This window comes from Solanum stenotomum, unplaced genomic scaffold (assembly GCF_019186545.1).
Source record: "Solanum stenotomum isolate F172 unplaced genomic scaffold, ASM1918654v1 scaffold4105, whole genome shotgun sequence".
Lineage (NCBI taxonomy): Eukaryota > Viridiplantae > Streptophyta > Magnoliopsida > Solanales > Solanaceae > Solanum > Solanum stenotomum.
In genome coordinates, this window is record NW_026035066.1 from 1,746 (window position 1) to 19,256 (window position 17,511).

The window sequence follows — 17,511 nt, forward strand, 5'->3', positions numbered from 1 at the left end:
CGGTGTTTGATACACACATTAAAATCTAATTAAATTCAGATTCATGCCGAAAAGTCCGTAAGGTCATAATCCTTAATAATTAAGTAATCAAACAAACAATATAATCATGACGTGTAACCTTACAAACTATCCTACGGCCATGCAATCACGCTTACGTGGACAGCTTATCGCACGTATCCCTATAAAAATTAAGCATTTGCAACGTGACTCTAAAGATACTGACCCCAGTTCCCTATAAACCGTTCGATGAATCGTCCCCACAAATTGAACGGTTAGATACTTATCTGTAATACGAAAAAGTATACACCGGGCTGTCACTTTAATGGCATTGGTTTCTTAAGTGTATTCTCGAATTTCAATTTTTGCCCAACCCAACTGCCGAAGCAAAGCTAAAAACGAGAAATAATATGCAAATGCAATACGCAACTCTTGAAGAACACCTGCCATTCAATTCAAAATTTCTGGAGAAAAATTGTTAGATCAATCTGTCTTTCTCCTTACGATTTCTGTTTTACAGCATTGTTTGTTGTTGTTGTTTTTCAATCTTCATTCAGGAAGAAGTTTGAAGAATTGTAAAGTATCGATTGTAACTTCCCTTTCGCGACACTCTTGCTACACTTTCTAGGGTTCGTTCTAACTTTTCCCTCTTTCTTTTTTTTTTTGTATTTTTGCTTCTTTTCTGGTTACAGTTTGCAGATGAACTTTCTTTTTTTTTTTGGAAAGTTTTATGTGAGAAATTCGAAGAAGGTTGTGGGATTAGCGATTACTTTGTATGGTAGTTTTGTGATTGATGAAAGCTGTTTGGTAGATAATTAATTGGTGTTTTCTGGTGCTTTACTTGGCTATGTACCTGGAAACTCCTTTTTTGCCAATAGAAATGTTGGAATGCTCGTGTTTTGGCAATTCCACCTTTTCCTTTTAAAACTTAGTTTATATGTGATAGATATCGAAAGAGGTGGAATTTACTTGTCTGCTGGTTTGTTAATTGTTTGAGTGGTTTCTTTTCTAGGTTTAATTTGAAGAAGGTGGTGGGATTAGTTATTACTAATTTTGTGATTGATAAGAGCTGTTCGGTAGAAAAATTAATTGGTGTTTGTGGTGATTTACTTGGCTATGTACTTGGAAACTCCCTTTTTGCCAATAGATATGTTGGAATGCACATGCTGTAGCAATTCCATCTTTTCCTTTTAAAACTTAGTTTATGTGATAGAAATCGAAAGAGGTGGAATTTACTTGTCTGTTGGTTTGTTAATTGTTGGAGTGGTTTCTTTTTTAGGTTTAATTTATGTAAGAAACTTCAAAAGAGGTGGTGGGTTTTATATGTATGCTTATTTGGCTTTTTAATCCGCTGCTATTCTGGAGAAAGCCACGTTCCTTGTTTGTTTTGTTTGGGTTATCTGGCTCGTATGGTCATTTGGGATAGTTTGGACTATGTTATACATTCTTTTTGATTATTTTGTTTGGGTTATCTGGCTCGATGGTCATTTGGGATAGTTTGGACTATGTTATACATTCTTTTTTATCAGTAAAGACTATTTTTAAACATAGTGAAGTGCATAATGAGTTCTTGAACTCATTTACTGGGAACTAAATGCATAGCTATTTAAAGGGTTCGTCTGTGACCGTCTGTTATGGCTAGGGATGGCAATGGGGTGGGTGCGGGGCAAACCCGCAAAGATTTTGCCCAGCCCCGCGTAGCAATGTTTTTTTTTTGCTTTGTCCCCCCCCACCCCGCATAAATCCATTAAAGCACCGCATATATCCCTGCACTTTGAGAAGGACACAGTAGTTGTGTGTTACTTTCTTCATATATAAAATAATTGTTTGTTAGTTTATGTACTGCACAACACAATCAATTCATTCTAAGCAGATAAAAGACTTTTTAAAAACTTTTAGTGATATAATAGCATTTTTTTGGTGTTTTATCCCTCTTCATAATTACTTGGGATAAGATTGAATTTTGAGAATTAGTACTGTTGTATTCTTCCGCATTAGGACTGCTGGCCACTACCAAAAACATGTTACAGGGGAGTGAAATTCAAATCTGAACTTCACAAAGTACCTAGGAAATCAACCAACTCCTCTACTTCCTCTATACAGTTCTGTTTACACCAAAAAAATAAGGTTTCCAGGCACTTCTATTTCACATCATGAATGGACCTGATCTTATCTTCAAAGCACCTTCCATTTCTCTCTTTCCAAATTGTCCACCATATGCATGAGGGTATTATCCTCCACCATTTTTTCTGATTCTTGCTTCTGCCTCTTCTAATCCAACAGCTCATCAGATCAGCGGTATGCTCTGGCATTGTCCATGTTGTGTTGGGATAAGATTGAATTATGCAAGAATGTATAGAGTATTACCTTATTTTTTGACTAGTGTGTTTATTAGCCAAACGGAATGTGAAAGTAGTTAAGTATTGCGAAATTCTTGGCTACCCTCATACCCGCCCCGCCCCGAAAATATTTTTTCAAAAATATTTTGTACCCGCTCCGCAAAAGCTCTAACCCACACTGCCATGCAAACACTATAAGCCGCCCCGCCCCGCAACCGCTCCGTCCCATTGCCATCCCTAGTTATGGTTTGATATGTTCTATTTTGGTAAGTGGAGTAGCTCACTTGGTTTCCCTATAAATAAATAAAGGGAACACTATTTTCTTTTAAATTCATCGTCAGACCTGTCTTGGACTTGTCATTTTCCTTTTTATCCGTTTGGGTCAGAAAGCATTTAAGTACTCAAGCACTGTTTGATTCTGGGTATTTTGTTTTTATGAAGTCCATAATATGAGAAGTCTTGAAGTTTAAATCATTGAAGATCATTGTGGTGTAGCAGTGGAGTTGTACATCTACCTGGATTTTGATTTTCATAGATCTTGGACGACTCAAATAGTATATTGTACTGTCAAGGAGAACTTCTAGAGGAGAGGAATAAGAATAATGATGTGTGTGCAGCTAAGGAGCTTGGAATTTAAATAGAGAAAATTGGACATGATGCTCTCTGAAGCATAATAAAATCTAGTATAGCCTGGAGTATCATATACACCGTTTATATCTATTTTTCCTCCCTGTGAACTTAAGGAGACTTCTACATGTGGACAAATAATCTAATTTGTGACAAGATAGGTGAAACATTGGATTATTGATAGTTCTTGAGTGCTCATTTCACCTTGCCGATTGATGTGTGAATATTTGGCTTAACAGTGCTAGTTGGTACATTAAGTGATATCAATCGGGTTACTTGAAATAAAAACAAGAAAAATAATGCAACAAGAACAATAACAACAACATATCTAATGTAATCTCACAAGTGAGTGTGGGGTCTGGGAAGGGTAGGGTAGAGAGGTTGTTTCGAATTAGACAATAGGGAAATAATAAGGAAGCAAAAAATAAGAAAGATTAAAGACTACAAAAATAAGATAGACGAGATTCGAGAAATAAATTTCAGAATCTCCAAAGTAATGACTAAGAACACTAACTAATTGTGGTAAACCTAATTAGCGGATTAAGGATAATAATTAATAAAAGGCTAAATGAAGAACACTAATTGATTGTAGTAAACCTAACTAGTAGATTCAATTCAAGAACTTAGATGAAGTGATCTAGATCCCTAATTGAATATTAAGGACAATAATTAATATAAGATTAATTACCTTCTTCAGTTAATCAAGTAAGAACGCAAATATCAAGTGAAGAAGTATCTTATCTCTTAAAAGAATCATTGTCGTATGGTTGTAAGATAAACCTTAAGTAACCAATACAGGAAGGTTTAAAGAAAAGAACATTCAATAATATTACGAATGTTGTTCCTTTATACTTTTGATGTAATTACTTCAGGAGCACACTATTGGTGTACTTCTCTTGTTTATAATACCGGTTAACCTTCTCAAAAAAATATTATGAATGTTGTTGTCTAAGAGAACAAAATCCACCACCATATATAGGGAGGAATCGTCCAACTCTATCGCAAATAGCATGAGATTGGAATCCTACTTTTTATGGAAATAATAAGTAGTAAATCCTAACGAGAAAATTTTGAACTTGGAAACTTATAAATTAGGAAAGCATGTAAAATTAGTATCATACTTTTTTCCAAAACTACCTAACAAAAAGTAAGGAAAGAAGTGCAAATTTTGCACCAAAAACTCACGCCTAGCACTCAAATTTGGGTATGAATTCCACCTTTTGGGTGTGATTCTCAGCCTACTGTGGACGTCATTTTCAGCTCCCTTGGGGTCTGTGGGCCCCCAATCTTCCTCCTCTTGGGCTTGGACCATGAAATACGTGTAACACGTAGACCTCTCTTCCCCATAGTTTTCTTGGGCTCTTCTTCCACGATAAGCATCGTCTTGATCTTCCATTGAAGCTCAACAACATTGTTTTGCATCTCCTTAGCTTCCAACACTTCATCTAAGTCCTTTAATGGAGGTATGCGGTATGCCAACATGGAAGATATAGTATGATTGGATTCTGCATGTATTTTTCGTATCTGCTTAAATAGTAACCTCAAACAAGGGATTTAGGGTTAGTCCTTTTTGTTTGTCACGTCTTTATGAAGTAAAAGATTTTCCATAATCCAAAAGCCTGGTCACAATCCTAGCAAGCAGAAACATGGGAAGAGCACAAGTACTGGCTTTTCTTGAACATTTCATGCTCAAAAGATATGCATTTGACTTTGCTTATTGATGTGTCAATATATGGCTAATATTGGTTGCTGTTACATTAGGGAAAGTGAACTCCTGATGCATCTGTATTATCTGGTAAAATGTTGACTTTAAACAGTGGATCTTGGGTTACACCTTTCTATTGGCCATGACTCTATGAGATAAGGGTATCTTCTGGAATCTGAAAGCTGATTACAATATTTAGCAAGCAGAGAAATTTAAAAATGAAGTTCCTGTCTCTCTAGTACATGTCATGCTCAAAATATTTACATTGCGATTGAGGATGTTATTCTTTCTTCTTTTCTTTTATTTCCCCCATATCATCCTATTGATAATATCGGAGTAATAATGCATAAGTTTTCCGTCTTACATTCAAATGTTTGTGGCAGGGTTCGCGAAGGCAGGATATTGAGAATTTGATCCTCCTCATTCGGCATCAGTTTTTTATGGATATGAAGTATTATGTGGGATCCTTCTGATGCCCACATGTCTGGTTCATGGTTCTGTTGGAGAGAACTAATTGAAACTGAGGCAACCTGCCTTATATAAGTTCGTTTAGGAAGGAAGCTAAAGTGATTAATTCTGTCTTCGGTGACATGGAAGCTTGTGCTTGAGTTTTGCATCATCCTGATTGTGGGCCATATTTCTAGAGATTCTGAGAAGCAGCATCTTGAAATGGGATGGAGGGGAATTTTAGTCTCGCTACTATGTTCCATCACTTTGGTTGAATCATCAAGCAATTCTAGAAAGATGTGGTCGCTGAACATAGTTTCAGAATCATCTCCACTTTATAGTTGGGCTGTATACATTGCTGGTTTTTTTGTACTGGTGGCTGTTGTCCTGTCTATGTATCTAATTGTTGAGCATCTAGCTGCATACAAGCAGCCTGAGGTTTTTGCTTACACCTGCTCAATCTTCTTGAAGTTATTTTTTACTTGCATACATCGTTTGATCCTATGGGCTGTTGATCTTTTCTTTTTGGATCAGTTTGTGGTGCTTGATTGAATACATGCTTGTATTGTTATTTTTGTACGGACACTTGGTCGTTGTGGCATTGCTTAGCTTAATTGTCTTAGGGAAACTGATAAGACTGAATTATTTTTTATCACAGGAGCAGAAGTTTTTGATTGGACTGATCTTGATGGTTCCTGTTTATGCAGTGGAATCGGTAAGAGAACCTTTAGCTTGTCTGCTAGCATTTTCTCCAGTTTATTTGGAAGTGATCTTTAAAGTTTGTTATAAACATATTGAGACATTGACAGTTATTATTATTATTATTTGAAATAAATCTCTCTATGGACAAGACCAAAAGGACCAGTTAAGCTTACAAAGATGGTAAAAGAAGGGCTAAGATAAGAAAATGCAAGTCACTTTAGGTTTTTGTCAGTTCTGCATTTAGGTATTTTTTATATAAAAAAAAAAGATCAGTTGGTAACTTACTGTGACTTTGATAATGTCTCTGTATTTCATTTCCTATACTCCTACGGCGAACACTTGATATGTTTGTGGGTGAGGTTTGGATTTTGTGATGCCTCTGGAACAGAATTCATGGCTCCCTGTTTATTCTAGTGTTGGTTAATATTGTTTCTTGGTCCACAATAATTTCTGAGCAATTACCACATGATTCATTTCTCATGAAAAAAGAACTGATGAACGAAATATGTATTCTTTATTCAGCTAAATACAAATGAAAGCCTTAACAAATGGTTAAACTGCCAATTAAACAGGGGAAAACTTAGATAAAAGGAAACAGATAAAGTATATGAGGTGGTGCAGATGCTCTAGCATAGCATAAATTCCAAAAAAATAAAATGTCATGAAAGAATGGATGAAAAGGGTCATCTGTATTTTCCTTATCATAAAAAAATTGAAGGAATGGATGTGAAGGGTAAAAATGTGGTACTTTAAGTTAAAATTGACTTGGGTGCATCTTCAACAACCTATATGTCTAATTTTACAGTATAGTCATCACCCTAAATTTAAGAATATCATGTTGTCTTTCTTCATGTTTATGATTCAGTAAGGGTTTTTGTTGAATGTTTGACCAGTTCTTTGCATTTACCTGACAGTTCTTATCTTTAATGGACTCAAATGCCGCATTCAACTGTGAGATCATACGCGATTGTTATGAGGCTTTTGCACTATATTGCTTCGAGAGGTATCTGATAGCCTGCTTAGGTATGTCTTCAGGCGTAGGTTGTTGCCCTCTTCTCCTATTTTAAGTCGTCCCTTGGAAAAAGCCCACCTTGAAAAATTTAAGTGCTTCGGTTACCAGCTTGGAGTCTGTTACTGTAATTATAATTGTGTTTATTATTTGCACAACCTTTTCCAAATGTTGCTCATCCATGTTGCTTTTGCATCTTATGTCACAATGGAGTTGTATGGTTTTCTCAATTCTCAGTACTCTACTGGGATAAAATTATGCTGGCTTCTTTTCTTTTAGAAGTTTCTTTCTTTAAAGATGATTCTCATATGAGCTACATGACATAGGTGGAGAGAAAAACACCATCGAATTTATGGAAAGTCAAAGTGTTGTAAGTTCCAGCTTGCCTCTGCTGGATGATGCCTATGCATATGGAGTTGTTGAACATCCTTTCCCATTGAATTGCTTTATCAAGGAGTGGTATCTTGGTTCTGACTTCTATCAAGCAGTAAAAATTGGGATAGTGCAATATGTATGTGCCCCTCTAGTAATTTGCTGTGGATTTTGACAGTTCCGTCATGTTTCTATATACTGAATAATTAAGGATTTTCCTTCCAGATGATACTTAAGATGATATGTGCTTTACTGGCTGTGATTTTTCATCTTTTTGGCATCTATGGTGAAGGCAAATTTGAGTGGAGATATGCGTAAGTCAATCCAGGTTTTCCTTGATACTTCAAAGATATCAGTATTTTTTCTACCTATTTTGTGACTTTTCTACTGCAAATCTCTAGCCGAGCCTCTGGATTAATTGAATTTATGTCATATATTGGATATGTCATGAAAGCACAAGCTTTTCACAACGTTAATCCGAGTGTTAATTCTTGCAGCTATCCGTACTTGGCAGTTGTTCTTAATTTTAGCCAGACGTGGGCCTTATATTGCCTTGTGCAGTTTTATTCAGTCACCAAGAATAAATTAGCACCGATTAAGCCGTTGGCAAAGTTTCTGGTTTTCAAGTCAATTGTATTCTTGACGTGGTGGCAAGGTATAGCTGTTGCCTTTCTCTTATCATTTGGAACATTCAAAGGTTCTTTGGCGCAGCTGTTGAAGACACGGATCCAGGACTATATCATCTGTATTGAGGTCAGTTGTGTTTATTGAATCAGTTTCATACACTCGTCATTGCTTGATCACTATTTCTTGTGCCAACAGAGGCTCATGATTAGAATTGTTTTATTTTGGCATGGGATATGTGCTAACTTTTGGTTTTGCATTGACGACCTGCTGGAATATTCTGGCTATGAACTTCAGTGTATTTAAGTGAAGGCATAGTGTTCTTTAATATTCTAGCTCTTTATGCCACTGCCGTTCTCGAAATTGAGTTGTTCTGGAATTAGCGAAGGGTGGGGGGAGCTGAGTGACAAAACTTAAAATTGATGACATTGAGAGCTAGATCACAAAACGTCCCTAAATATTGGACTTGTACATTTAAGTTGTTTCATGGAACAGTTGTCCACATGATATATTTTGAGCTGCACTCTTAGGTGGTACTTGGCTGCTGAAGTTGACATTTAAAAGTATAACTTGTTTGTGATGCAGTACCAAAAATCTAGTGGAACAAAGATAGGAAGAAGAAAAGTTATAAAGTGAGTAAGTATCATTCAAGTTTGTTAAATTGTTTAAGATACGACACTTGGGCCTAAGTCAACTCCAAAAACTAGCTTGAGGGTGGTTTGCCCAAGTCCATATAAACAGACCACCAGTCCATTTCCTAACCAATGTGGAACTCTAACTCACTCTAACATCCCCTCCATTCCCAAACCAATGTGGAACTCTAACTCACTCTAACATCCCGTTCACACCAGACCCAAACTGGAGCGTGGACTGGGAGCTCAAACAGGGGTGGACTTGGCTATGATACCACGTTAAGATATGACACTTGGGCCCAACTCAACTCCAAAAGTTAGTTCATGACGGGAGGTTTTCCCCTATCTATATAAATAGGCCACCAGTCCACTCCCCAACCAATGTGGTACTGTAATCCACTTTTAACATAAACAGAGTACATGATGGGGATCTATTTGTAGAATATTAAATTCTAAACAAGTTAGCACCAATGTTATCAAAGGCGTGCTTTAAGCGCGCTTAAGCCCTGAAGCGAGGCTCAAAATGTGTTGAGCGCTTCGCCTCACTTTATGTGCGCTTCAGTGTCATCATCAAGGTTCTAAGGCGAACGTTTCCTTGCCAATGAACCTCGTATGAAAAAAGTGACACTAAATAATTGATATTTCACTTTATTATAATTATTTTTCAATTTCTTGGTCATATATTTGTCATTCATGTTTATAATTATTAGTCTTGGACTAAACATATATATTTGTATTCTTTTCTCCCTTTGCACCTTTTTTCATTAAAGCCCACACTTTATTTGCGCTTTGCGCTTAAAATCCTCACGAACCTTAGAGCTTTTTTGCGCGTTTCGCCTTTGATTACACTGGTTTGCACTCTTAGAACTTTGTGAGAGTTCTTATTGATGCCTCTCAATGATATCTCTATTCATTAAAAAAAACTCTTAAAGGTTAAAACTAATAGAATTTCATCTCCAAGACTCCAACTACAGGATAAAACAAAGTTAAAACTGTTATTTCTGACAAAAAGATAATATTATGTCTAATAAGTAAACCCTTTATCTAACTGAAAGAAAACAGGATTTATACTTGATTTTTTAACTCCGGGATAAGATAAATAAAAATTAGGGATAATTACACTTTTGATCCCTCAGGTATTAGTAAATTCTGATTTTTTTCCCCTCATGTTATGCTATATCACTAAGCCTATATAGCCTTGAATTAATTAAACTGTGAGCTTTTGGTCCCCTAACATTGGAAATCTGTATATTTAATTATCTTTAAAACTCTTATCAGCCTGAATGTAAAATAATGTTACAAATTTCAATATATAACACACGTGCAATAATATGATTTTAACAGTCAATAAATTTATTAAATTTGTGAAGACACATGCAGAAGGATAAAAGATGCACATTTCAATTAGCGAAGGTTAAATGTGCTCAAAACAGAGTCGCTAGGACCATAATGTGATCTGTTTTAATATTTCAGGGACTAAAATTACTAATATCCCTAAAGATTAAGATGTTGATATAGCAATTTCTTGTGGAAACTGGAAACACGGGATAGAGTTACACAAATAGCAAATCAAATAGCTAACTCTTGTGATTGGGATTATGTAAGGAACTTGTTGTTTGTTGGGAAGGAAATCCTTGACAACTGATCAGAAAAATTGTCTTGATATACATGGATAGAAATAAGAAGAAACTTCAACGGTTGTACCAGTATTAGCTGCAACATTTTGCGATGGATCACAAGCATCATGTGTCTGGTCTCAGAAGGAAGGGGAAGAATCTGCATATGGATGAAACAAGAGCAACTTTTATGATTATTATGTTGCAACAATCTTTGTATTTTTAGTAAGAGAAAGAGCCAGACAATTTTCCAGGAGATTTACTTAACTGAGGTTGGTTGGAGTTAGCCGGGAAGATATAATTCCAGAATGAAGATAGAGATTAATCAACCAACATTGAATTTAAAGATTCCATTGATGTCAAATGAGAACAAACCTAGGGAAGAGTACTGCAAATATGTCTGCTGGCTTGGGTAGACATCAAAGAAGAGAGCAGAAGTAAGAAGATGGGTGCAGAGAATGTGGAGGGTTGCTTCTGGAAAAAAGAGATAATCACTAGCTATTACTTCAAAAGTCGAAGCTTAAGAAATTATCATGGGTGATATGTATCAGAATAATCATTAAGTGTCTCTAAGCTGGTGGTTGCGAACTTTTACAAAATTCACCAGTAAGATGAACACCCAAAACTTGTTGCAACACCCAAGCATGTTTAGATAAGGTTGGTAGACTTCACAATTCACCTTTGATCATAAAACATGTTTAGAGTAATTGGTGATAGATGCTGGGGATTTCTGCAGATTGATGCCATTACAAGACTTAGAGTGCACCCTTTTCTCAATACTTAATAGTGCACCTTTAGTGGGATTGTATTAGTGTGTGGTGGTCTCTTAAGTCTATCCGTCAGATTGAAGCTGAGAGAGTAAGATTTACTATTCCAACCACAGTGGTGGAGATACCTTTTTTTTTAAAAAAAAAAAAAAAGCTTTTGTAATCCTAGTTGAGGTTAGTAGAAAAGGTGGATCTGAATCATGTAGTAGAGACTTTTTATTGAATTAATTAATCCCTTCGGACTGAGGATCAATTGTAGCAAAGAATTGATATAAAGAATTTCAAAGATCAAAGTTCTTGCCCAAGATGTCATGACTTGTGTCAAAAAATGCCATATATCAAAATTTAAATTGCAGAAGAGACATCGGTCGCACGAGTAATGGAAGGAGATTTTTGGAAGATTTAATAGGTGGAAAAGAATTATTGAAGTCTCGGGTAAAGATTGCCAAAACATGGTGTTATTACTTGACCCCAAAATTATTGACAGTCCAGAACATTGGCCGAGAGAAGTCAATTTGGCGAGGCATCTAAACCCTAGGCGTAGGACTTCTGAAGTCCCCATGAATCAGGAGTGGTTACATGGAAATAAATGCAGTCCTGCATTAGACACATGCTTATGCACTGATGTATGGATTATGCGAGAGCTCTCTAGAGTCTAGACTGTTAAATCTGAAATTTTGAATTCCTAATTCCTCTTGAGAAGACTAGCCAAACTTAGGCAGCTAATGGATAGTAGCCACCTGGGCGGCAACAACTTTGAGTAAATGGAGACTAATAAAAGTGTAATTATGCCCAGAGATACTCTTCTTGGCTGAATAGTGCTTCCGCATTGGTAAGGAAGATACCCTTAGATTGGGTAGACAATGGGGTGCCCAATTTGAGAGCTTCTATCAGGCACTTGTACTATGTGAGAAGGTCAAGCCAGGAGATTGGAGAGGGAAAATGAGATGTTGCTGAAGTACTTCAACTTTTAGACGGGAAGTGTTGAGGAGCTGAGAAAGCTAGAGTTAAATGAATGAGAGTAACGGGGCAGAAAGAAACAAAGATAGGAAACACCAATGCAGTGAAGATGAAGATATGTATAAATAGTTGGAATGTAAGGGACTGAGCAGCAGGGTAAACTTGTAAGCTTACAACATTGAAATGCCTTTTGAAAGGCTAGCTAAAAAGTAATTTATGATCTTGTGAAGCATAAAATTGGAAATTGTCTGCCCATAGTAATGGTTAGTGCATTTGTTCTTGCCAGTTGTCATCACTTGATGTGCTGGTAAGTGTAGGTTTTATGATTTAACAGATGATGTAAAGGGTGACGTTGCTGTAAGTAAAGACCGGGTGATGTCATGATACGGTAGAAATCAAAATTGACTCCTACATAGGGCCTTTACCATGCTGCCACACATAATATGATATGTTTTAAGCTCAAAGTGGAATTATACAATCCTTATCTGTCTATGGTTTAGTTTGCCACATTGGGATACTTCAGTTTGGATTTCTGATAGAAAATATTAATAAAAAAGAGTTCATTATTTTATAAAATTCCATCAGATTTTGCAATAATGTAAGCCCTCAAAAAGTATTGAGCCTAGGAATAATCCTTGAACCCATTGAGCGACAAATTATGCTATAAGCTGCTGCAGAAGTTCTTCTCAAAGTTTTGAGTAGAGAAGACTGGTTAGTATGCAATGTGGAGAATCACTATGGTAGGAACATACTCTTCATGAGCATCATAATTATCTACTTTTCTGATGGAAATTTACTTAGGATTTACTTGGGTGGTTGAGAAATGCAAACCTAAGAAGGTGCAAGGTTTTACCAGATTTGCTTTTTAACCTGTTATTTCAAAATAGGGGAAAACCTTTTGCTCGATAACAGTTGCTGCATATGTTCCTCTGTGTGATGTTTTGAATTGTCTGGTGAGCAGAGGTTAGGCAATTGTTTATTACAGTTATCTAATGTTTTCTTGTAAAAACAGATGGGCGTTGCTGCTCTGGTGCATCTTTATGTTTTCCCAGCAAAGCCTTATAAGCGTGGGGAAAGATGTGTCAGGAATGTAGCTGTGCTGTCAGATTATGCTGCTCTGGACACCCCACCAGATCCAGAGGAAGTTCGGGACTGTGAAAGGTCTACCCGTGCACGCATTTCTCGGCCTGAAGAGAGAGAGAAGCGTCTAAAATTTCACCAGAGTGTTCGTGATGTAGTTGTTGGAAGTGGTGAAATAGTAAGAATTTCATTCCTTGATGTGTTCTTTTATTGTTTTAGGTATTCTTGTTTTTCTCCCACTGTGTAACTAATGTGTTTTCTGTTATCATATCTTTCAGATAATTGATGATATGAGGTTCACAGTATCTCATGTTGCCGAACCAGTTGAAAGGGGAATTGCTAAAATAAATAAGACTTTCCATCAGATATCAGAAAACGTAAAACGGTATGAAGAGAGGAGGAGGAACTCGAAGGATGACAGTTATGTTGTTCCGCTGAACTCATGGACGAATGAGTTCTCAGAAGTACATGATGATCTTGTTGAAGGGAGTATGAGTGACAGTGGGATGCATGGCAAGAGACCACATCATCAATCCAAAGGGATGTCATCCCTACGGAGATAGTAAACCTTTAATCTGACCTATAGAAAAGTTTAGATTTCATCTTCTAACCATATTGTTCATTCAGTATCCACTGTGGAAGTTTTCCACAGTGAGATAATATGGTAAGCAACCTATATTAGTAGTGCATATGATCATTGAGAAGGCACCTGTCAGGGTTGAAGTAGTGGAAAGATTTGAATAGCTGATGATTTTCATATGTAAAGTTTGGAGGAAAATTCAGATAATGACATGGGTGGAGTAAACTGATTATATAGTTTGTAGCAGGAGGTGAAAGAAAATTTTCAGCTACTAACTTCCGACCGATCTTCGAAAAGAGTACCAACTGTTAACTGTTACTTGTGAATGAATTTTGCACTACACTACATAGTCCTCCAAATGCATATTATTTCATGTTGGTGAACTTCCCTACTTAGTTCTGCATTTTGTTAAGACTTGCAAGCATCTGCGTGTTCATACAATAGACATATAGTGTTATTGTCTACTCCCTATTTTAGCTCATCTGTTTCTGGCGTAGAAGGTTTAGCACCAATAGGTCGTTTAGTTGCTAGTTAGAGTTATGACGTGTTTAGTTATTTATAGGCTAAATCCATCGGCAGCCCCTTAAAGTTGGCACCAATTTTCATTTAGACACCTCAAGTATGCTTTGTTCATTTTAAACACCCCAAGTAGCGGTCTGTTGTTTCATTTGGACACTTTTTGACAATCAACTAAAATTACAAAGTGTGTAATACACTTGCGGATAACATGACATGATGACTAATTAAAAGTTAGACATGTGGCATTTGAGTGTAAAAAAAGTAATTTTAAAATAAATTATTAAAAAGCAACTAATTTTTCAGCAAAAATAAATAAATAAAATTACCTATTTTCTACCCTCCCCACCCCTACCCCATCTGCCTTACGTCCCTTTTGCCTCCCCAACCCTACAACCCTTTTTTGGTTCTTCTTCCATATTTTTAAAAAAAAAATCATTAGATTTTAGGTTTTTTTTTCTTTTTTTTTTTTGTTGTGAATTTTATTTTGAAAATCATATATGACATTCTTCTTCTACTTTTTTGAAAGAAAAAAAGGTGTCTTGTTCTAAAAAATCTTTTCAAAATTAGTGTGATAGTTTTTTAATTTTATTTTTTCATATTTTCTAAGGTTTTTATCATTGATTTTTCATGGTGGGAGGTGGAATAAGTGGTAGGGCTAAAAGGTGAAGAAGAAGACGGAATTTAAAAAAAAAAAAAATCTCACGCGCTCAAAATGGGTGCAGCACACACAATATGTCAAGTCAGTAAAAAGTGTTAAAATGACACAACGAGACTCAACATGAGATATCTAAAATGAACAAAGTCTAGTTAAGGTGTCTAAGTGAAAATTGATGCCAACTTTAAGGGGCTACCGATAGGTTCAACCGTATTTATATATAGAGCTAATTCATGTACTAGTTAATGCATTTTTTATTATATGGGGAAAATTATGTAATTAGAGTTATGACGTGTTTAGTTATTTATATTTAGTGCTAATTCATGTACTAGTTAATGCATTTTTTTTATTATATGGAGAAAATTATGTGGGAGCGCTATTTCTAAATGGGCCTTGCATTGGATGATTTGTATTTAGTCAGGGCTCCAATGCGCTATTCATACCTATTTTAATGGGAAAAATGACAAATATACCCCCGAACTATCGTTAATGGTATATATATACCCTCCGTTATACTTTCCGTTCATTAGTGCCCCTGCCGTCCAAAAATCAGTGCACATTTGCCCCTCACACTAACGAAAGAATTATTTGGTACACGTGGCGCAATCCTACGGCTCAACCCGATTTGACCAATTATTTAACCCAAAATTCGAATACCCACCCATTACCCATTTAACCCACCCGATACACCCATTACCCACTAAAAACGTAAAAAAAAATCCGCGGACCACGACGATAGAGCTATTTCTTCCTCCGATAGAGCTCTTTCTACCACCCATAGATCCGGTAGAAGAGTAAAAATCCACATCATTTTCAACAGTATCGGAGAAAAACATAATATTCCCACAACTCTCTCAAATTTCATCCATGTAACAACGGCAACGTACGGAGCTCCGACGAGTCCATTTTTCTCGAAGAAGGAGCATAGCTAGTGTTGCTACCATTATGATTCTACGCATTATGTGTTTCAACCCCGCCATGTGAGTTGGCAAGAGTACCTAAATAGGTAAACTCTGAACTAGTTTGAGACAATCTTTAAAGCATATGAATATCATTATTAGCATCATTTTTAGCACCATCCCGACTCAGCCCATTGATATTACTATCAGATCTTTGAGTTTTTCGGTCAATTTGTTTCCTTCGCTTTCGTATATGCAAAAAGATAGCAATAGATAGAACAATGACAGTAGCAACAACAGAGATAACAACAGTGACAATGAGTTTAGTTGAAACGGGGTTAGATTTGAAGGTATTTGAGAGGATAATAGAAGAGACATTTTTAGGAACAAAATCAGCAGGGGAAATAGGGGAAGGTGGAAGAGAAGGATAAGTAGGGAAAAATGGATTATTATAACTGTTATTAGGAGTAGTGGAACCTTGAAATGGGTACTCTGTAGGGCCAGAGTAGAAGGTATAAGTGGTTGAGAAGAAGGTGGTGGTGAGTCTAATAGGAAAAAGGGTTCACGGTGAACACGACGGTTGTTGCCTTAGACGCCGGCGGTACGCCGGCGGTGGTGATGGCAAATGATAAGTAGTAGTATTGAGGTGAAAAACAGAGGAAGAAGATGAAGAAGAAAAAATCACCATTGTTAACAAATGTGGGTAATGGGTGTATCGGGTAGGTCAAATGGGTAATGAGTGGGTATTCAAATTTTGGGTTCAATAATTGGTCAAATCGGGTTGAGCCGTGGGATTGCGCCACGTGTATCATATAATTCTTCTGTTAGTGTGAGGGGCAAATGTGCACTGATTTTTGGACGGCAGGGGCACTAATGAACGGAAAGTATGACGGAGGGTATTTATATACCATTAACTATAGTTTGAGGGTATATTTGTCCTTTTTCCCTATTTTAATTATTGGAATCAAGTGTTTTATACAGTACAGGGCAAGGCGTAAGCCCCGAGACATTGGACGTAAGTCCCATAGATCTACAGGGTGTAGTCTCATGTACATTCAATATAGTTTTATAATTTTATTACTAATAAAATAAGCAAAGGTAAACCTTTCAATGATTTATGATTTTTATGTGAGATAAGTATTAATAATCAAAAATGAAGAAAAAAAGTATTATAATTACTATTTGAGAAATATCATTACACCAATAATAAAAATATAATGTAAAGCAAAAAAGGTTTAAAAAAAATTTAAAACGCCCGGCGTACGTTTTTACGCTTAGGACTTACGTTTTTATGCTCGGGGCTTACGCCTCAAATTTTAGGACTTACGCCTTATGGATCTACGTCTGTCTTTAGTTTACGTCCCGTCCCAAGACTCGGCCCAAAAACGTTTTTGAAAATACTGATGGAAATAGTAATATAGAGATCAATTATGAGATAATCCAGAAAGTTGTATGCTTTGGAATTCATTTATTTATGCATTATTCTATGTGGTGACTAGTTATGAAGAGTTTAGTTATTTATATATTACTAGAGAAACAACGCGGGCTAATGTGTACACCAATTATAGAGTTGTGTAATATTAAATTGTAATTGTCCTGTGAATTGGCTATAAAATCAATCTGTTGTAAAAGCATCATATTATTTAGGGCTAATCCATCGGTGGCCCCTTAAATTTGGCACGAAATTTCACTTAGGCACCTCAAGTGGGTGATGTTCATTTTAGACACCTCATGTAGGGTCTCGCTGTGTCATTTTGACACTATTTTGCCAATCAACAAAAATATATGAGGTGTGTGTTTACACTTGCGAATGACGTGTAAAGTGGCAAATTAAATGACGACATTTGTCAAAAAACAATTTGTAGATAATGAATTTTGAGTAAAAATATAAAGTAACCAATGACTCAATGACACGTGTATTTTTGCCCAAATAATTTTTTTAAAACAAATTAAATCAATAAAATCCCCACATGACCCCCCC

The 17,511-nt window shown here is 36.2% G+C and overlaps 1 protein-coding gene across 1 annotated transcript; it reads left to right on the forward strand.

Annotated features, from left to right (window-relative positions):
- The first annotated feature begins 368 nt into the window (after window positions 1-368).
- LOC125852697 (protein LAZ1 homolog 1) lies at window positions 369-13,740 on the forward strand. Its single transcript, XM_049532409.1, has 9 exons — window positions 369-626; window positions 5,052-5,553; window positions 5,774-5,830; window positions 6,732-6,840; window positions 7,153-7,337; window positions 7,424-7,512; window positions 7,696-7,951; window positions 12,810-13,055; window positions 13,156-13,740. Exons 2-9 carry the CDS (start codon window positions 5,338-5,340, stop codon window positions 13,438-13,440), a joined length of 1,443 nt encoding a protein of 480 aa, XP_049388366.1. The 5' UTR covers window positions 369-626; window positions 5,052-5,337; the 3' UTR covers window positions 13,441-13,740.
- The last annotated feature ends 3,771 nt before the right edge of the window (window positions 13,741-17,511 follow it).